Source organism: Rhinoderma darwinii, chromosome 8 (assembly GCF_050947455.1).
Source record: "Rhinoderma darwinii isolate aRhiDar2 chromosome 8, aRhiDar2.hap1, whole genome shotgun sequence".
Classification (NCBI taxonomy): Eukaryota; Metazoa; Chordata; class Amphibia; order Anura; family Rhinodermatidae; genus Rhinoderma; species Rhinoderma darwinii.
In genome coordinates, this window is record NC_134694.1 from 103,634,682 (window position 1) to 103,657,398 (window position 22,717).

General features: G+C 42.5%; 1 protein-coding gene across 1 annotated transcript; it reads right to left on the reverse strand.

The window, feature by feature from the left end:
• Positions 1-3,908: 3,908 nt before the first annotated feature.
• On the reverse strand, positions 3,909-20,435 carry LOC142659682 (zinc finger FYVE domain-containing protein 1-like). The gene is made up of 11 exons (XM_075836061.1): positions 20,248-20,435; positions 15,420-15,924; positions 15,109-15,326; positions 14,392-14,498; positions 12,742-12,850; positions 11,340-11,437; positions 10,736-10,853; positions 9,898-10,068; positions 9,492-9,669; positions 8,539-8,646; positions 3,909-7,369 (listed from the first exon to the last, which is right to left on the reverse strand). The coding sequence occupies exons 1-11, from the start codon at positions 20,356-20,358 to the stop codon at positions 7,137-7,139; spliced, it is 1,956 nt and encodes a 651-aa protein (XP_075692176.1). The 5' UTR covers positions 20,359-20,435; the 3' UTR covers positions 3,909-7,136.
• Between the last annotated feature and the right edge of the window lie 2,282 nt (positions 20,436-22,717).

Genomic DNA, 22,717 nt, shown 5'->3' on the forward strand with positions numbered 1-22,717 from the left:
CTTCCTCTTTAATCCAGCCCCAATTGTCTCTCATCACCTTCCAAACTTTCGTCTCATCACAGACCGGGGTCTTCTGGGAAAAGTGCTGATCTAGAATCTAGAAATCATTATACTTTAGTATCTTGGGTAGCGTGTCACCCCATTAACTGAAATGACATTTAATAGGGAAAGATACGGAATGAAAAATACAAATTTCACAAGAAATGCTACTTATATTAGACTAAAGCTCCACAGTAGACTTTTTTTGTAGCGGCTACAAATTTGTCATGAGCTGTCAACATTTGTTGCATTAACATTATTGAATTTTTAACCTCAGGAACGTCTATGGGGAGGAAAAGTCTCCATGATGACTTATAGCTGCATCGAAAACCAACAGTTGTGTTGCGAGTTGCCTGTGCACTTTGCCGCCGCTTATAGACTTATCGGCCCACTCTGTATGCCATGAATTTAATATGGAAGCCATCATTTATTTATTTTTTACATGCTCCAACACATTACGAAGGTCTTCTGCATTTCCTCTATACGTTTTCAGCTGTAAACCTACTCTCTACAAAAATGGAAACTCATCTGTACCTCTAAATCCTGTGCTTGTGAGTTTAGCTGTTTGTGCTTTTTATTTTTCCTGCTTCTAGTTTCTGAGGCAGGAAGTAACTGTCTGACATCCACCATTGTCAGCCATATTAGCTCTCATGTGGCTGCTTTTTCTGTCACCCAGTCACACACATTTAGATAAGGTTTTTCTTTCTTGTAAATATTTTTAGTTATGTTCGAGGCTCCCTGCTAAATTAATTTATATTGAAACTCAAGTTGGAGGATGAACTACAGTATTTACTTCCTTCTTTACCTCCCAGCATTCCTTTTTTTTAACTTTCCCTGGCAGTCAATGCAAAGGGTTAAACTACAACAAAACTCTGCATTTAACACAGATTTTAAGAAAACCTGCTGTGTCTGAACGCACCCTTAAACAGTCTTTTGAACAACGTTCCAGTAAAGGTTTCTTCAAGCACTTCAACAATAGTCAAACCATAGCTTTTTAGAAACTTAAGACACTGGGTGTTGCTGCTCTGTCAAGGCAAATGGCACAACACATGGAAAACATATGTTTGTAATGCTTTTTGGTTTACTTAAAACTAACAAACATTGCTTGTTTACATTGCAAGCCCCTTCCAAGCCTCGAGACCCCAGACATCTCCAGCTTTTAATATAGTGTAACAGCTCTGCATGTATCGCTCAGTGATATCAGCTAACTCCTGGATCACTGTAAGCAGAGATTATATACAGGTCTAAGGTGCTATACACAATTATTATGTTTATTCCCTGATCCCTGTTGACAAATTTCATAGATAGGACTGCCTAACCTGTAGGCACAACTGGACAACCCCTTGATGGAATGTAGCTGCCCGGCGATCAACTGATCGACGGCAGTCAATCTTTTTTAAACCCAGGTGATCAGCTGTCATCACCTCAGAAAGCTTCATGCGGTCGCTCATCTGTAGTAGCACATGACACCTAAATAAATGAATGGCTGCCGTGTAATTCATGGTCACGACCAGTTTGCCAGAAAAGGAGCTGCAATGACATCCATATGTTCTAATAATAGGGAATATGGACAGGGTTTTTGTTACAGATATGGGACAATATGCTACATAATAAAAGGTAACAACCATTTAGTAAAAGATCTCTGATCTGGTGTCTGATAGTCCAGACATTAAGACATTCTGACAATCCAGCAAGTTTTTACCACAAATTTGCAAAATAATTTAGACTTCTATTCATAAATATGTTGCAGATCGGGCACCACAGTTTTGGAACAATTTTAATTGCTCCAATGCAACTTAAATAAATAGGAAGCTACTTTGCAAATAGTCTTTTTCAAAAATGTCTTATTGTTTTGTGAACACAGCTCCGTGTCAACAGTAAGGGTAAGTTCACATGCCCTATTTACGGACGTAATTCAGGCGTTTTACGCCTGGAATTACGCCCAAAAAAACGGCTCCAGAGTGTCGTCAAACATCTGCCCATTGAATTCAATGGGTCTTACGGTGTTCTGTGCAGACGGCCTTTTTTTTTACGCGCCGCTGTCAAAAGACGGCGCATAAAAAGACGGCCGCCTCAAAGAAGTGCATATCACTTCTTGGGACGTAATTGGAGCCGTTTTTCATTGACGCCATAGAAAAACAGCTCCAATTACATCCGTAATGGACGCCGCGAAAAACGTGAGTACAAGCAATTACGTCTGAAATTCAGGAGCTGTTTTTGCCTGAAAACAGCTCCGTAATTTCAGACGTATTTTACGTTTGCATGTGAACATGCCCTTACTGACTAAAAACAATGTGTGTAATCTGATCCTGCAGTTACGTGTGAGTTTACTTTAATATTGCTTACATACATATATACATACACCATTAAAACAATATATATGTATCAGTCCTCGTCATTCAAGACTCTTTATAGATACTAAGGCCCCATGCACACGACCGTAAAAATTCTCCGTAATTTCGGACTGTAATACGGTCCGCAATTAGAGACCCATTCAGTTCTATTGACTGCGGACACCTTTCCTTATCACTTCGAATGGGTGTCCGTGCCGTAGACATTTTCCGAAAATTATGGAACATGTCCATTCTTTTGCATTTTACAGGCCATGCTCCCGTACTTTGCATGGAAGCACGGCCTGAAAATGCGGGCGGCCGTCCGTACCCGCAATTGCAGGCCGTGTGCACGGGGCCTTAATGTATGTGTGCGAAACAATTGCACAGGCAAAGAAGAGGTTAATAGACTGTGGGACCTGAACTGATTCCAGGTGCCAAAAACTATTTTTTGTGTCTATGAGCTGAGCCTCCCCATTCTTTGTCTGTTCTGAGAACATCTACTACTCCTCGGATGACTCAGTGACCTGGAGGAGGTCATGTCTCATGTATTTCTGGTGTAGTAATAAGAACTGAATGGAGGTCATGCATGAAAAATGTTCTAATGGGTTTAAAAACAGTGAAGGAAACTCATCATCTCCATGGATCATTTAACTGCTCCGAAGTTTCATAGCATAGCAACTCAGCCCCATTAAGTTCTCTGCACAACGGTTGCAGGGAAAATGCCGAAGAGACTTTGGTTCCTTTGTTCTCGTGACCCTCTGGTTAGACCCCCGTGATCACCAACGATAGCATACTATAGTGATATGCCATCGCTTGGTAAGACTAGAGTACCCCTTTGAGGCTGGGACTCTACTGAGACCTATCGCAGGCGATGTCTTGTGGTAAGTACCTTGCTATGTTATGCGATATCTCATCATATTTTAGTGGAGGAATAACTTTTTGAGTTAAAAATTAAAATTGCGTTGTGATATTGCAAAAAATCGTGATTACATAACACGCCATGTGATTTCAATAGAAAAAAAATAAAGATCTTGATATGATTTTTTGTGATTTTATTTCACCCCATAGGAATACAATACCCGTGATATTGCACTGCGATCCAACGCGAGTGCATTAGCGTGATCGTCGCTCCATGTTGAGGATAGCCACCAGGGGGTGACCATTCTGGATCTCCATGCTTCTGTCTCTTATAGAGGAAGATGGCTGCAGGACCCTAAATGCTAAGGCCTTAAGTACCACCACCTTAGAGTTGTAGAAGTAATTATTTTTTTTTACCTAGCAGTAAATGGGGGACAATATGACTATACGGAGTATTCCAATTTTCATACATGATTCCCAGGGTCTCCGGCGCTCACATCTTCCTGTTCATTACATATACTGACAAGCTGTTTATATGACATGTTCAATGCAGAAGAACATCTGGTGCGGACCAGCCCCATGCAACAACGAGCAAAAACAAATGCTTAAGTGTCTAGGAAAGTAACAAGGTGCCAGACATTACTGAAAGAAGAAATTTATTCTAAAACCAAAAAATAGAAAATATCACTGTCTCTATACACAGCAACATTGATAATAGGAATGTATCACTGATTGTAGTATCCAAGACAACGCCAAACCTAAAGAAATAATGACGATTCTCAATTATATCATGTAAATATGCCGGACATTATAAAAAGTGAATAAGTCCTTCTGTTATTCTTATGGTGGCCGTTCTCATTAATCTTCCCCTTCTCCCTGGACAGGAGATGGGGATATCTCCCACAGCAGCAAAGGATCGAAGCATGCAGAAATTCAACATGCCCGATCCTCCTTAAGCCCCTATTACTCCGGGCGACTTTGGCCGATGCAGCGAGCGCCGATCATTGAGACATCGTTGATCGGCGCTCGTCTGCTCCTGTCACACGGAGCTATGTATGGGGACTCCGGTCGTTACTCTGATCGCTCGTCCACATGCATTATCATGTCGGCAGCACTTCTCTCTGTTTACACCGGGAGACGTGCTGCTGACAACGATAATATTTTACTTTTTAAAAACGATACGTTCAGCAGATGAAGGAGCGTTTGCTCGTTCATCTGCTGATCGCTGCCCTGTTTACACAGGTCAATTATCGGTAACGAGCGTTCTATGAACACTTGTCTGCCCGATAATCGCCCAGTGCAAAACTCCCCTTTACTCCCAACATCTACAGTTGGGAGGACCCCATACACATTCGATAATTTGCCGATCCTGCCAAAATCATAAGTTTCTGGCGGTTTTGATCTGATGTGTATGGCCAGCTTCATGAATAATCAAAATATTTTAAGTGCCCCATGTGAAATGATAGACAGCTCCAACTCACAGGGCAGAAGTGAAAGTGACTGCGATTTTTCTGCGTCCTCATTTTCTAAAAACCATAACTTTTTTAATTTTTTTTTTCCCAGCGTTCACAGTGCAGGTTAAACAACATGATGATTTTATAGCTCGGGTCATTATAGACGCGGCAATGATGATGGCAGACCTGGGAGCCTTTATTAGGCCCACAGCTGCCATGACAACCCATGGGCACCCCACAATCCAATTGGGCAGGGCCTAATAGGTGTACTTCGATGTCAGACAGAATACAGCTCTGAATTATACAGCCTGTAACTCAGCATCAGTACAAGAAAATGAATGCAATGTATTCACAAGGTAAGTCAACTTTATATACTGTTGAATGATGGGCATGCTCTATTAGTAAGTATTGAGATGCTTTGAAATACAATATATAAATTGTGAATGTTGAACGATGCAATCTACCTTGATTTATTTTATATTATAAACTAATCCGATGTAAAGTGCAACCATTTTCTCTATAATTCTCTGTACATACTTGGCTACTATTAAATGGAGGTGCTGACATAGACCTTCTACAAATTAGGCTTCGTTCACATCTGCGATAGGGTCGCGTTCTGACGTTCCGTCGGAGCGGGACCCTGACACAAACGGAAACCATAGGTTTCCGTTTCCATCACCATTGATTTCAATGGTGACTGATCCGGTGCCAATGGTTTCCATTTGTCACAGTTGTGCAAGGGTTCTGTCGTTTTGATGGAATAGCGTAGTCGACATTGAAATCAATGGTGATAAAACCTTTGGTTTCCATTTGTGTCTGTCAGGGTCCCGCTCCCGCAGATGTGAACGAAGTCTTATACTGAGACCCTGAGATGCTATCATTAAAAAAAAATTATCATAGTAGTAAAATAATAAAAAGCAACAAAGTTAATGATCACAGAATGAGTATAAGCAGTGACTCTCACGCCTGTCCCTGACCCCTTGAGAACACCATCCTTCCCTTTCCTCCCCTGATTCTAGCCTACAGTGGCGTAGATAAGGGGCCTCATAGCGAACATCAAACTAGGTCCACCGTAATAAGGCTGGATTTTTCTACCCAGGATAGAAGGGCCCGGTGTTTGTTTCCCCATATACACACTTTTTACAACCTGTGGGCATATTCTCCACCCCTTGATTAACAATATAGTTTCTCATGTGAGGGGAGTACTGCAAAGGTTCTTTCCACTCAGTAGCAAAGGGTATAGAACCAACCAGGGCTTGGACCCATCTCTCCAAGGGCCATTTAAAAGCGGCACGTTTTGCCTCTATGGCAGTGGTCCTCAACCAGTGGCTCGCAACCTCCTGCAGTGTGGCTCTCCATAGGAACCCTGAGTTATAACCATATGCTCTTGCTACAATATAACATTCTAATTATCAATATTACAGACAGTATCCTATCGCCAGCAAATGACAATTTGGATTATGGGATACCAGTGTGTTAAATTTCAAACTGAAATATTTACCTGCAAATTGAAATCTCAGCATTTTGTGTTTCTCTACGTTTTAATATGTTAACATTTTTTACTTAAATGCGTCTCCCAGACATTCCTCAAAATTAAATGTGGCTTACAAAGTATAAAAGCTTGGGCACTGCTGCTCTATGGCATGTTCACCCTGGCCTCTTGGGCAGTAAAACCGTGTTTTGTGTGGCTAGTTATACAGCATATGGTCTGAAACTAAAGCCCTTGTTAGACGGGGCAATTATCGTACAAATTTTTGTATAATCGTCCGAAAGCAAGAGCTAATCGACACGAGTAATAGCGTGCAATGGTCGAACGAGAAATCATTAGGTTTGTGTAGATTGGTCACATTGAAAGATTATCGTTCGTCGCTGCTACATCCCCTCGTCTAATCAGAAATTTCGTTAGCAGTTTAGAGATGAGATGTGGGCGAACGGGAAACAATCACAGTAACGACTGAACAGCGAAAATCTTGAGCAATTATTGTCACATGTAATAGACGTCTTTTGAACGCGAACGGCTCGCTAAATCGTCACTCGTCGCTCATTCGTGAAAGAATATCTGCCTGTCTACTACGACTCTAAGTACTTCTATACTCTCATTGCATAGGTGGTTAGTGGTTACATTTATATTAAGTTCCACAATTCAATAATTGAGTGACTAAAGAAGATAAGCAGCGGATGTTCAGGGTAAGGGGTTATTTAAGAAAACCTGATTACAGATCTCATTAATATCCCTGACAAAGCTGAGATGAATGAATTAAAAGAGCATGTCCCAGAGCGGCTTTGAATAGTGGTAGTCATTGCGCCACAGCAGCCAATTCCTACAGATCTCCACTATGATTACATGAGGTCTCAGGCATTAGTTGATATAGTCTTCCAAGTCTCTAGTGAGCTCTTCCACTTCTTACATGGACTCATCTGCCAATAAAATAGATCCAAGGCATCACCCGCTTTATAGTCCCTCCTTCTTAATGTTGCAACTCAGGCAGACCCGGACAGGATGATACCACCCGCGTGAAGGGACCGCCCGCTGGAAATCCGAGCACACGTGGCAGAAACCCTGACCACAAGCCCGGCAGTGATGTCTTGACATTTTAGTTGTGAATAGCTTCTTGCACCCATGGCAGTGGGTGATCTCTTGGTCTGACACCCAGTAGCTGGGGCGTGCTGCTTCCTTCACAAAATCTGTAAATTGTTAAAAAAAATAAATAAATATTGAGATGAATTTAAGATAATAATATTCCCCCCCAAAAATGTAAACTTCCAGGAAATTCTACTTTAAGAATGGCTAAAGGGATTGTTGAGGGTTAAAGCGCTTCTCTTGTCCATGGCTCTGCCTGGTGTTGCAGGTCAGCCTCATTCCAGTGAATATTGATGAGATGCAATACCAGACACAGCCCAAGGACAAGGGTGGCGCTATTTTTGGCAAAAGAAAACAGACATTTTTCCTGATTATGGAAAATTCCTTTAAATTCAAGCTGCTGAAAGTGCCCAATGTCTAGTGACAACCACATGTTGGAATTCATCACTACTCATCTGTTTATTGCTACTAAGAAGATTCCGTAGTTATCTGTCCTTTGCAGTTTCTTTTGGTTGTAGGATTGAGCATGCTTGTCATTTAAAGGGATTGTCTGTTTTCAGCAAATGTTATTTTTTAGATAATTAAAAATGTTACAATTTTCTATATATTTTCTGCATTAATTCCTCCCAGTTTTCAAGATCTCTGCTTGTTGTTATTCAATAGGAACCTTCATTGTTTACTTCAAGTGGATAAAAATCTGTCCATGGTAATGTGATGGACACCAAGGTGCTGGGCTCGTTACAATTACAGTATTTGTGTCAGAGTTGTATCTTGGACACACAGGTGAACGGCTCGTTAAAAAACACAACTCTGATACACATACTGTAACTGTAACGAGCCCAGCACCTGTGTGTCCATCACATGAAGAGAACAGAATTTTATCCACTGGAAGTAAATAATAAATATTTCTACTAAATAACAACAAGAAGAGATCTTGAAAACCGTCATAAATAAATATATAAAGTACTGTATATTGGAAAATTAAATGAAGTTTCAATTGTTCAAAAAATAAAATGAATTGACTTAAACTGGAAAAACCGTTTAAACTTTTATAATGATGTCCTAGTTTCTATTACCTGCGTACATTGCACGGACTCTAATTACAACTGATACACTGACCTATGCCTGGTGCAGGCGGTTCCTTGGAGTTGTTTGCATCCCTTTGTCATGCTCCACCCCCTTTAGGTCCTGCACGAGGCATAAATCTTGCCTGGAGTGTCCCTTTAAAACTTAATAAATTAAGACTGAACATAAAAAAAAAAAAAAGCATTACGCAGAGGATATTCTATGGCAGTAGACACCATGTTCAGTGAGCTCTGAGCCATCTCAGTCACTTTGCGAGGTAAGAGATTACTCCCATCATCTTCCACTGCCTGCTGACCTGTTGAATACAACCACAAAGACAGTGAATACAATGTAACATTACACATTACGTTACACATTAACAATACTGAAGTGTTTAGACAGTGAATAGACATTCCACGGGATGTCTATTCACAATCTGTGCACTTCGTTACTGTTTCTGTGGTAGTTACAGCAGAGGAAGCGTAATCTCATTGTAACCTGTCATTTACTGCGTAATCTCGCGAGATTACGCGTCCTCTGCTGTAGCTACCACAGACAGAGTAACGAAGTGCAGAGATTGTGAATAGACATCCCGTGGAATGTCTATTCACTGTCTAAACACTTCAGTATCGTTAATGTGTTAGTATAAGACAGCACATAAGGATCTAGCAGGATCCCTATGCGCTGAGTAAATGAATGGAGAGGAGTGCATGACGCTGATTGGTGACTGATTGGTCAGCGTCATACACTCCTCTGTACAACGCTCACTTGGTCTAAAGTAAAAATACGCCCACTTGGGCATTAAGCAACTCATTAGCATAAATCTAAAAACGCTAATAAAGTGGTAAAAATAGATCGTTTTTTTTAAATAAAAAGCATTACTGTCACCTACATTATAGCGCCGATCTCCTTATGTAGGAGACAGGGCACTTATAATGTGGTGACAGAGCCTCTTTAATAATGGAAATAGTCAGGTAAGCGTTTGTAATGGCCGTAGACTTCAATGGAGAGAGTTACCGGACCACCTCTCCATTTAGTCTCCTTCTGTATGCAGTGTCCTTAGCTTGCAGAATGGGGTCAGAAGACACCTGTTCTCCCAATAGTTATACTAGTCACGGTTTGTCCACATCTATCTCCTGAGATCATCATTCTGTCTCTCACCTTTCCCAGGCCCTTTACTGTGACACTTTTTACAGACACGTACAGGTGAGGGACCCCAGCCTCTCTCAGGAACAGGCATTTTCTGATTGGAGCAGTTATGGCAGAAGCCCTCTCCACAAGCTCGGCAATGATGTTTCTGCTCGGCTGGTTGGAAGACTTTTTTGCATCCATGACACTCCTTTAAGAGGTAGAAAGGAGAATTGGAAAGAGAGGTGTATTTGATGCAGAGATTAGGAGTGTTAGGCAAAAATAAGCATCTATACATATTCATTACGCTTTAATATAAGGGAAAGGTAAAATTATAGGCAACTGGACCAGACCAAGAACTTATAAAATAACCTCTGCATATGAATGGATCACATTTAGTATGGTCGTAGCTTTTCCCCAAAACAAATTTCCAACTTACTGTAATCTCGGCATTGGCTCGCCAATAAGGAGGTGCAACGCGGTCAGTTACCCACGAAGTGACTGCACGAGTGGGCCCAGCACTGTACTCATTCACTGACTGAATGACGAGGGTCACCCCATCCAGAACTCGCTGAGCTGCATTGTGTTGATCCAGAGAGCAAGAGTCACTCTGTAGGCAAATATACAGAAATATGCACAGAAGTGAAACAAGTTGTCATGTTTTATTAGGTAATGGTTAGCAAGCAAGTAAGTGCAAAGTCGAACAAAGAGACAGAGCTCTAGACTAGACTGGCTTATCATGAGAACAGGTGGACTTTAAACAGGGGCACCTACATGATGCCTATAAAGAGTTAAACCAGAGAGCTCTTAGTGATGTCAATTGGAGGAGAGCCATTGTCAGACAATGCTCATCTCCTGTTGGACTGTTCAATTTAACAGGACAGTTAAAGCAGGCTACAGAGCCCAAACACCCCGTGCCACCAAATATTAAAAGGGTCAAGAAACTTCCTCTATTACCCAAGGTAGACAAAGAGTGTCTCTTGCTGCGGAGAACCTGGTACATCTGTGCTTTACATAGACAGAACAATGATTTCAATGGGTACTGTGTAATACTTAAATTCCCCTGTGGTGGCGCTGCAGGGTAATTAAACACTTACTGCCAGGTTCCCCCACAGATTACAATCGATTGTTGGAGGTCCCAGCAACAGGAAACCCTGTGATCAGCTTATGATTGGGGGACCCTTCTAATAAAAAGAGATTGTCCAAATCAGACAACCCCTTTAAATTAAATTCAGTCTTGCTGTATGAACTTAGGTAAAACAATACTTTGCTAGTACCTCAGACCAGACATGACGAACCTCCTGTCGAACAACTGATCCATCTGGGTCTCTATTTCCATACCAATACTGTCGACTGCGGTAAATAATTCCACACATTCGGCATTCAAGAACATACCTGAGGAGCAGAGTTATGGAGGAAAATATTAGGTTGCATGGTACTAGACATTCATTATTTACAGTGCTGGTACAGAATTTCTTAGTGTTAGGTTGGACTAAAAAGGCTGATTAGATTGATGGGCTCACGGTTAGGGTCAGGGCTCCATTAACTGGTGCCCCCCCCCCCCCCCGAGGATGGGAACCCCAGGAGCAAACCAAAAATCACGCAGTATTATTTAGCGGTGTATGGTGGTATTATTTTGGAATTGAATTGCAATAAGTTGCTGGACCTATATGGCGGTATTTGGTAGTATTATTTTGGCACTATACGGCACATGATGTGGGCTGAAATTAGAATAAAAACCGCCTAAAAATGGCAAGTGGGGGGTCCTATTTTGCGTAATGCCTAGGGCCCCCATTTTCTATAAAACCGGCCCTGCCTATTAGCCAAAATTTGAGAGCGAGTTTCACTGGTGTAAGAACAATTTTGAAAATGGAAACGCACCCAGACCAGGCATACTTTGCCAAACCCATCCAAGGGCTGTCTGTGGATGCCAGCGTCTTCGGGATGACCAGCATCTCTCGTCCACTTTCATAACATCGCTGTGAGAGAGAGATATATAATTTATGGGACATTTATTCTGCTTAATACTCTTTTTTTACTACATAATCCTGTACAGCTTTATCACATAAACCCCAGATCATGAACCTCTTGGCAACATCCAACGTGCTATTAAGTTGAATGTAACGTCATCAAAATATGTCGCAGACTCAGGAGATGAGCCAACACCATAAGTGAAAGGTGGTGGCTGTTTCAAACAGGTGGTGGCCGCCTGCAATGATCAGGATCGGAGAAAACTCAGATCCCGTGCGGTTTAACCCCTCAGATGCCGCGGTCAATAGCAATCGCGGCATCTTAGCGGTTACTCTAAGGGAGGGGGCTGGAGGCCTATTGAAAGCCTCCAGGTTTACCTTCTGTGATCTATTTTTAAGCCTTGCTGGTGGCAGGACATAATAGTACAGCAGAGATATAGGCAATACATAAGTATTGCAGTGTATTGCATGAGCAAGCTGGAGATCACATGTTTAATTCCCTAGGGGGACTAAAAAAAAAAGTTAAATAAGGTTTCATAAATGTTTAAAAAATAAGTACAAAAAAATTAACTAAAAAGTAAAAAAAACAAAAAAAAAGTAAAAAAAAGTTAACATAATTGGTATCGCAACGTCCGAAATATTTATATATCATGTTATTTAAACCGCCAGGTGAACGCCGTAGGAAAAAAATTCACAATGCAAGCATTGCTGTTATTAGGTCATCTCACTTCCCAATAAAAAATGGAATAAAAAGTGATCAAAAAGTCTTATTTACCCCAAACAGATAACAATAAAAAATACATCTCACCCGCAAAAAAAATTACCCGTCACATCACTCAATCGAGATAAAAAGAAAAAGAATCACATCTCTTAGAATACGGTAACACCCAAACATTTTTTTACAAATATTTTTTCTTTGTAAAAGTACTAAAGCCTAAAAAAACGATATAAAGTTGGTATCGCCATAATCATATTCACCCGCAGAATATGTAATTTTTACTGCACAGTGAACGCCGTAAAAACGAGACCCCACAAATATTTTTGTTGTAGTTTCCCAGTACTTTATATGGTACCATTAAAAACTACAACAACTACTCCCACAAAGAAACAAGCCCTCACACGACTATGTAAACAGAAAAATTAAAACAGTTATGGCTCATGGAATACGGGGAGAAAAAACGGAAATAAAAAAGTGAAAATTGTCTGCGTCACCTCCACACAGATGTCTCTATCCCTCAAGTCTTCTACCTTTTTCTGTCCCTAGCAGACATACGATATTCCAGTTTCGTGCACTGCTCACCCCCAGAGCTCACCTTGCATATAAAAACTTTGTTGTTATATTCATGGGCGTATTGGCACAAACCATCTGCCAGGTGGGGAACGCCGTCCTTTAGATGGTTCATCCTGTTCTTGCATCTAGACCTGTGGATTATAAATAATATATTTACAATGTTAGAGCGGAGGAGGCAGTGACACAGAGAATTCGTTCACCTCAAAAAATGTCATTGTTTTGCCTTGTGAATTAGAACCGGCAGAATTCGAGCTTCCGTGTTTACCGTCTGGATAGGATGTTTTATATCAATGTGGAATTAGTCACGTGTAATATACAATCATTAGTAAAAAGAATTCTACATGATAAAAACATAGTAAATAATCAACCAAACAGAAGGGGCAGTTTTGCTCCATAAAATGGCATACTATAAGGCCTCGTGCACCCGACCACATTGGTTTTGAGGTCCGCAAAACCTTGGGTCCGTTGCAGTCCATCGGACCGCAAAAGACCCTTGTTGTGCATCTGTGTGTCATCAGGATTCACAACAATTTCACCAGCGGTGTGAACCCGCAAATCCGGACTGTAAAATGACATGTCCTGAGTTTTTGCGTTCCAGATTCGTGGCCCCAGCACTGATCCGTGGAAACCACAGTCTTGTGCATTTTAGCCATAGAAATGAATGGCTCCGCAATTTATCCGCAAAAATTGCGGCCGCTTATGCAAGGTCGTGTGTATGAGGCCTTAGTGATGGGACTTGAACTGTAGTCCTAGTTTTAGATTATGGCCTATACTGCATCCTGATGGAAGTTGAGTGCAAGATCTTCTGGTAAAGACACAACCACCAACTGATCCTCCCACAAATAAGGGTGCCAAAAAAAGCAAACAATCCCAACACTTCTATTCCAAAGAGATGTGCCCCCCAAAAGTACTTCTTATGTGTATTCAGCCACAAAGGCTATAATGGCATCCGTTTTATGTATAGGTCATGAGCTCTTCAATAGCTTTTCATGATGTATCCATTAAATGGATACCATTATAGCCTATGGGTGACCGATGTGAACAGGACCTTAAAGAAAAATATTCCCAACTTATAAAATTCTGCATGATGAGAACTACAATCCTATTGAGTCCTGTTGTAAAAGGTGCGAAGTCCTATTGTACCATACGGGTGAAGGGCTATACCTCGATTGTGCCTTGTAAAGGTGTACAACATCATGGCACCTTAAAGTGTAACTAAGCTTTTGACATGTTATAGTGAGACTCCCACCGATCGCTAAAACAAAGCGGCAGATGCGCTCAGGTGAGCACCGTGCCGCTTAGTTTCTGATCAGCTTTCCTCGGAGCGGTGTATGAGCTCAGCGGAAAGTCTATGGGTTCCAAGGAAAACCGATTAGATACTAAACGGCACAGAGCTCACTTGATCGGTGGGGGTCTCAATGTTCGGATCGCCACCAATCAAAACTTCTGACATGCCACAAGTTTTTAAAAAGTTTAGTTACTCTTTAAAGCAAATAAATTTGCCCACAAAAGGAAAGGGATGTACACAAACAGTGATAGGAGTAAAAAGCTGGATCCCACTGTAAATGTAAGAAGCAACACAATAGCCTGAATACCAAGACCAGCACATAGCGGGAGGATCATCATAACTTAATATTGTTTCCTAATATTTAGCTGTTAGGCACAGAATTACCGGCAGCTCAGGCAACGTAGAGAACATGTGAAGTATTCGTCTGGGAAGAAAGAGGTGATATGAACTTGCTCGTCTGGAATATCCCCTGAGAAACGCTCGCTTAGACTCTGCAAGGAGAACACACAGACATTACACTTTCTATTAAATAAAGCTCAATTATTGTATAATGAAAAGTCATGCAACTTTCTACAATCCTTTGTGTTTCAACTTTTCACCATTTTACAGATCTCTTCTTGCAGCAAACAAATGGAAACATTCTTGTTTAGGGCTCTTGCAGGTTGCCGTATTATAGATCCGTATTGTACAGCCTGTTATGGGCCCGTACTATACCACCGCGTGCCTTAAATTTTAAATGGGGACACACAAATATTTTATTCCCAGATTCATACAAAAAAATTATCACGGCATTGCTTCTAGCGGAGAATATGGTGTCTCACAAAGCCTCAAAAGGTTCAGGTTCTACCAAATGTATGATAGCAAAAAGAGGACAAATGGTGAGTATGACTGCAGGATCAGACTACACAGGGTTTATTTGTAGTCTGTAACCGTAGAAACACATAGCTCTGCATAGAAACTATACACAAAAATTGGAGATTTTTAATTGTCGTTTTACAAAGTTGTTACATTTAAGATGTATAAACAAAATTTGGACATAGCCTTTAAATAGGTGACAACTACAAAATATTCAGCTTTATATGCATCATTCCCATATCATACCTGCAAGGCTGTGAAGACGTGGGCCAGTGGCCTGGATGAACGTGTAGACGTATCCAACACCCGTTTCTTAACGGTCTCTTTTAATTGGGAGAAATCAGTGGGAGGGACTACAGTCTTTGTTCCCACATAGTGGATTGAGCTAAAGGCCTCTGGAGGAGTCCCAAGATCATGGAATCTCTTTAGAAGGTCAATCTCTGCCTGTCCATGGACCTTACTTCCTGTGGAGCATTGGAAAACAGTGTACACATATATAATGTCACCATTATAAATATTGTATCACCAATATACAACATATCAAGAATGTTTCTCACCATGACCCAGCAGATCTGTCCGTAAAGTCTCATGGAAAACAATAAGAGCTGGCCCAAGACTGGATAAATTGACTTCTAAACCACAGCGACTTGATAAGGCTTTCAGCTCTGGGGTAAAGAACTTCAAGTAAGCCTTGGAAGCGTTTCCAAGAAACTGGAACATATCATTGTGTAACCTCTCAGCCCGTGTTCTATATATCACCAGATCTGAAACGGCAAGGACCTTCAAAAGAAGACGTAGCCTCTGGTTTTGTTTGTCAGTTGCCCCAAGAAGACCTTCAGTGTCTAGCAGAACCAGAGACAAGGCTGGGTAGTATGCAGCCCACACACCTATCGTGCAAGAATCCTGAGATGGGGATGTTCTGAAGACCTCAAGACCCCCAAACAACATATGGTTGAGTGTGTGGGACTTCCCATCTCCGGTGTTGCCAAAAATACTGAGAACTTTAACAGGCTCTTGTGGACTACTCCTAAGTTTGGTAATGAGGTCTGACACATCTTTTACCTGGAAAGCAAAAAAAACAAAAAAACAAAAAAAACATTAAAAAAACAGAGATATGGACTGCTGACACTTGGAAGGGTATAATGTGGTAATGGCTACAATTGTAGTTTACGGTCATCTGAGAAAACAGCATGTGGAGCAATGCAAATGCACAATATATGGCAAGTTAATTGGTGAGAACAGGACAGCTAAATCAGTCCTAGTGCAAGGGCCTTGCATTTAGGAGGCCAGATCTCGCCTTCTGTGAGTATGATTTGGGAAGGGGGGTAATGGGATAGGAAACTTACCAAGCCAAACCTTAGGCATGTTCCCTAAATGGCAACACACAGAGTCCCTATGTATTTGTATTACAGGCCCCTAAGTATGCCGCGTGGCACTGTACGGTGTATTCTCCACTTGCTTTTATGGGCGGATTTGGCACAGATTTCTGGAACGCCCATGTGTTTAAAAGCTGAAGTTTAGGTTTTGGGTGGGAATGTACTTGAAGGTCAATGGACAACTGCAAAATCTATTCGATTTTGATACTATTTTTAAGTCCATTACTATTACTTTAAGAATATTACGGCCCTATAGTGTACTACATGTGCCGCTGTATAATGACTCCTGGAGGAACCATATTCTACCCCAGAAGCAATGCTTTTAGGGAATAATACCTCCGTAAATACGGAATGTGATTGAACAAGGCAAAGAAAAATATTTCTGAAGGATTCAGTATGAAGGAGGTACAGTATGGCCCCATTGATGGCTGAGGGTACCGTATAATGGATCTATTAGCCGGGTGCATGAGGCCCAATAGGGAGAAGTATTTTTCACCTATCCACTAAATTGGTCAGAAATGCTGGATCGGTGCGGGTCCGACCACTGAGATCCCCACCTATCGCAAAAATGGAGTCTGCCATTCCCCTGGCTAAGAGGAGATTGAATAGAGCAGCGGCTAGGCCTGCCTCGTGCCACTTTATTCGAAATATATGGGGCTGACGGAAACAACTGAGTGCAATGGATAGGTGAAAAAAGCTTGACGCCGGAGTACCCCTTTAATAAAAAGTTATATTTTTTTCTGTTAGAATGGATTAATAAATGTATTTGTCCATTTGCAACTTTTACAATAAAAGGTGCATCAAAAGAAACGGGACTGTGAGGCTATCCTAATAAATAGCAATGGATAACATTTCTCTTTGTTGGGATTTGTTCTTCTCGTGCTCAGCTGAATTTACAATCTAGTTTTCTGTGCCACTGACAATGTCATTTAGAGAAGTAAATCTCCCAGTGTCATTGTTAATTAGCGCGGTTACCCGTTGGGATACCACTGACCCCAGATGGAGTTCCCCAGGCTCAGCCAAAGGAGCGGCAAGAATAAAAATAACCAATACCCTAATTGTGAGCTATGAAAACAAAAAAATGTATCTGCCCTATATTCCTAATGACACACTTACAGGTATCTCCACCCTAAAACACTATTAACTTTTTTTTTCGTAACCTAAATAGGTCCATATTCTGTGCGGATTCATTTCTTCATATATCTCTATAGTGGTCCGAGTTCCTTTTTCTAAGACATAACTAACTCCACAGCCATAGGCCCAGATTTACGAAGACTGGTGTTTCATATGCCACTCTAAGACAGAAGCCCGCTGGAGTAAGATGCCACAAATTTAGTACATTTTTTGGGCAGCGGGTGGCCCCAGCTAAGCCCTGCACACTTTTTTAAAAAATGGAGATAGCGACGTGACAATAAAAAAAAGTCTTACATTTTGTGCAAAACAAACCAGCATAAACCTATTAATATTCCCCCTGTAGCGTCAAATGATAAAATTCTGGCTGCCTGCAGCCACCACTAGGGGGAGCTTAAGCGCTTGCTGCATACGGTTTTATTATTATGTTTAATGCATGAATAATATTCTGAAAGCTTCAAAATCTCCCCATTTTTGGTCTTAAAGAGATATTCCCATCTCGCACATTTATGGCCTATCCACAGGATAGGCCCAAAATGTCCGATAGATTTGGGTTCCACCTCTGGAACTCGTGCCTATCTCTAGAACGGAGCCCCCTGACCTCTCCTACCTTCTGCCGCTGGGTTTTCCAGGAAACAGCCGAGCACGATTTGCTATGCTGTTTTCGGAACTCCCATAGAAGTGAATCAAAGTTACGGAAAGTGTGTAGCAAAAGGTACTAGGCTATTTCTGGAAAACCCGGCCACCTCGTAACTTAGTGACCAGCGCCCAGCGATAGCGGCAGAAGATGGGACAGGGGTCTCCGTTCTAGAGATATGTTGGTTTCCAGAGGTGGGACTCGCATCTATTGGACAATTATGGCATATCCTATGGATATGCCATAAATATCAGAGATGGGAATACCCCTTTAAGGACTGCAGCATATTTTTTTCATTGTAACAATTTTTATTGTTGTAACCGTATGATGTCTTTTTTTGCAGGGCTTTTTAGGAATCCAATTTTGGGGTTCATTTAAGAATTTGATAACTGTTAATGTTCAATGGTGTTTGTTGCAGGATTGCATTGGCTCTGTTGTAGTATTAGAAGCAGGGGACGCTGTGGTGGGTCAGTATGACTATGATGTAACTTTGTATGATTGCCGCCTCTAAGAGCTGCTTTATTCTATATCTGTGTTGTGAAGTGTATATTATGTGTTATTATGCTGACGTCACACAGGCCTTGCTGGATTTAAAGGGACGGGACATGTCCATATCATCACCTGTATTTTTACCTTACGCATTGCGTATGATGCCTCTCAACTGTCCCAGATTCAGCATGACTTTTATGAAATATTGGTGCAGTCCGAATGTCTTTTGACATGACAAATGCCAGCAGCAGCGATCTATCAGATATTGCTTCAGTCGAGCAGGTCCCCTAAGCAGATTGGCATAAGAAAATACCAGTCTGTGGGAGTTTCCTACTTGCTTGCAGCAGGAACGTGGAGCAGGTAAGTAGCTGGTATAAGGGGCGCTCTGGCTGGTACTCAAGGCTGATTAGAAAGGAGTGGTGGCCCTGGGGCTGTTACTGGGGGGGGGGGGGTATATAGCTGGTTTAGGTAACAAAATGGCAGCTACTGGGGGCTGTATGGAAAGTACTGGAGACTCTGGTTGTAAGGCCCCATGCACACGAACGTAAAAACGCCCGTAATCACGGTGCCCTTAGACTTCTATTGGCCACGGGTACCTCCCCGTTTGCTTACGGGAAGGTGCTTGTGCCGTTGAAAAATATAGAACATGTCCTATTTTAGGCCGTAATTACGGCACGGACAGGCCCATAGAAGACTATGGGGCTCCCGTAATTACGGGAGCGTTGCTAGGCGACGTCAGTGGATAGTCACTGCCCAGGGTGCTGAAAGAGTTAAACGATCGGCAGTAACTCTTTCAGCACCCTGGACAGTGACTATCGATCACAATATAGATCAACCTGTAAAAAAAATAGAAGTTCATATTTACCCAGAACTCCCTGCTTCTTCCTCCAGTCCGGCCTCCCGGGATGACGTTTCAGCCCATGTGACCGCTGCAGCCAATCACAGGCCAATCACAGGCTGCAGCGGTCACATGGACTGCTGCGTCATCCAGGGAGGTCGGGCTGGATGTCGAAAGAGGGACGCGTCACCAAGACAACGGCCGGGTAAGTATGAATTTCTTTTACTTTTACCTCAGAAAGGACTGTCCCTTCTCTCTATCCTGCACTGATAGAGAGAAGGGGCTGCCGATTAGTGTAGTGCAATTTTGCAGCAAAAACGTGCCCGTAAATACTGGTGCAATACGGGTTGAATACGTGTGACCAAGGACCCGTATTTACGGGAGGAAAAAAATACTTTCGTGTGCATGAGGCCTTACTAGGGGCTTTATGGAAGGAGCTTGCGGCTCTGTGGCTGGCACAATGGCAGCTACTAGGAGCGGCATGCACTGCGGGCACTGTAGCTGCTACAAGGAGCACTCTGAATGGTACTGGGGGTGTATGGAAGGCATTGGGGGCTCTGTGGCTGTATGGGCACTGGGGTCTCTGTGGCTGGTATAAGGGGCACTCTGATTGTACTGGGGGTGTATGGAAGGCATTGGGGGCTCTGTAGCTGTATGGGCACTGGGGTCTCTGTGGCTGGTATAAGGGGCACTCTGATTGTACTGGGGGTGTATGGAAGACATTGGGGGCACTGTGACTGTATGGAAGGCACTGGAGATCTGTACAAGGGATAGGGGGGCACTGGGGCAAACACTGGGGGCTTTGTCGCTGCTATTGGGTAACCAAATAAATCTTCCCTCCATATATCTGATTGGTATGATCTATGGATGACCCGAACTTTACACGCCGTGTCCACACTGAACTCTCCTCCTACCTGCAAGTTCTCGTTGTCGTCCACCAGTAAGAAGCTGACATCCTCCTCTGCCTCCTTCACACTCTGGTCACTCTTCATGGTGAGCGGAGGCTCCAGGAGAACTGCAGACATGGTCCAGGCCGGAGTCGGGGGCCAGAAACAGCCGTAACCCACCTACCGCGTACAATCAGCAGACATTGTACTGTGTACTTTCACTTTCAGTGTTTACAAAACATAGCAGAGAGCTGCAGTGTCACCTAGAGGCCAGGCCGCGTTACTGCAAGGGCTTACATGCAGCAATTTGTTATTTTATTAAATTCTGTTTGTTGTAAAACTTTATTATAAATCCAGGAAAAACCTGAATATTTGTCTTCAATGCAGAATGGTAACTTTTTATCATCCACCATATAGGTGTGCCATATTTGTAATATAATAAGTTGGACATTGACTTACAAGGTAGCCACCTATAGGTGGCACTAGAGACACAGTCCCTTCTAGGGAGGAGCGATTTTGCATTCTGTACCTTTAACCCCTTAAAGATACAGACAATTTTAGTATTTTAATTTCCATTGTCACATTTAAAGAGCCATAACTTTTTTTTATTTTTACCTCGACATACCTGTATGAGGGCTAGTTTTGTTTGTGGGAGTAGTCGTAATTTTTAATGGTACCGTATAATGTACTGGCAAACTAAAAAGATATTATTTGTCCGGTGGAATTGGAAAAAAAACTGTGATTCCTCCATTGTTTTTTGGAATTCATTTCACGACGTTCACTGTGTGGTAAAACGACATGCTAACTTTATTTTGCGGGTCAATACCATTGCAGCAATACCAAATATATCGTTTTTTTTGTTTAAAAAGAAATATATTTTGTGTCGCCATATTCTGAGGCCCACAACTTTTTTATTTTTCTGTCTGTGGAGCGGTGTGAGGGCTTGTCTTTTGTGAGGTGAGCTGTAGTTTTTATTAATACCATTTTGGGGGAACTTACTTAGTCATATAGGTTGAAAAAATACGCAGGACATCAAGTTAAACCTCTCTCCATCTATTGCACGTCTTTCATTGCTAGATTCGTTATAATCCTCAATGCCATTTGTCAATAAATAAAATCTAGACCTTTTTATATTATCTGCCATTACTACCTCTTGGGGTAGGGCATTCCATGGTTTGACTACTCTAAGGCTGGATTCACACGAACGTGGCGTTTTTGCGGACGCAAAAACGCGGCGTTTTGCGCGCGCAAAAAACACTTGACAGCTCCGTGTGTCATCCGTGTATGATGCGCGGCTGCGTGATTTTCGCGCAGCCGCCATCATAGAGATGAGGCTAGTCGACGTCAGTCACTGTCCAGGGTGCTGAAAGAGTTAACTGATCGGCAGTAACTCTTTCAGCACCCTCTACAGTGAATTCCGATCACCATATCGAGCAACCTGTTAAAAAAAAAAAAGAGGTTCGTACTTACCGAGAACTTCCCGGCCGTTGCCTTGGTGACGCGTCCTTGGTGACGCGCCTCTCTTGACATCTGGCCCCACCTCCCTGGATGACGCGGCAGTCCATGTGACCGCTGCAGCCTGTGCTTGGCCTGTGATTGGCTGCAGCTGTCACTTGGACTGAATTGTCATCCCGGGAGGTCAGACTGGAGGAAGAAGCCGGGAGTTATCGGTAAGTGAGAACTTCTTTTTTTTTTTTACACGTTCATGTATATTGGGATCGGAAGTCACTGTCCAGGGTGCTGAAACAGTTTAACTCTTTCAGCACCCTGGACAGTGACTATCTCCTGACTTCGCGTACCGGAAATTGTTTTGCCGGGTTCGGCCAAAACGAGTTCGGCCGAACCCGGTGAAGTTCGGTTCGGTTGTCCGGGTTCGCTCTTCTCAAAGACACTCCGTTTGGATGTTTGTAAACAGAAAAGCACGTAGTGCTTTTCTGTTTACATTCATCCTTTTGACAGCTGTTGCGCGAATCACGCAGTTCGCACGGAAGTGCTTTTCACGCACCCATTGACTTCAATGATGCGTGCAAAACGCCGAAAGAACGGACATGTCGTGACTTTTTTTCAGCGGACTCACGCTGAGGAAAAATCACGGACATGTCTGCACGGCCCCATAGACACATATAGGTCCGTGCAACGCGCGTGCAAATCACGCGCGTTGCACGGATGTTTTTCCCGTTCGTCTGAATAAAGCCTTAGGGAATGTGCACAACACCAATTTTCAGGCGTAATGGAGGCATTTTACGCCTCGAATTACGCCTGAAAAGACGGCTCCAATACATCGGCAAACATCTGCCCATTGCTTGCAATGGGTCTTAGGGTATGTTCACACGACAGCGTCCGTAACGGCTGAAATTACGGGGATGTTTTCAGGAGAAAACATCCCCGTAATTTCAGCCGTAACGGCATGTGCAGGTGCTTGAACGCCGTGTCCATTACGGACGTAATTGGCGCTGCTTTTCATTGGAGTCAATGAATAACGGCTCCAATTACGCCC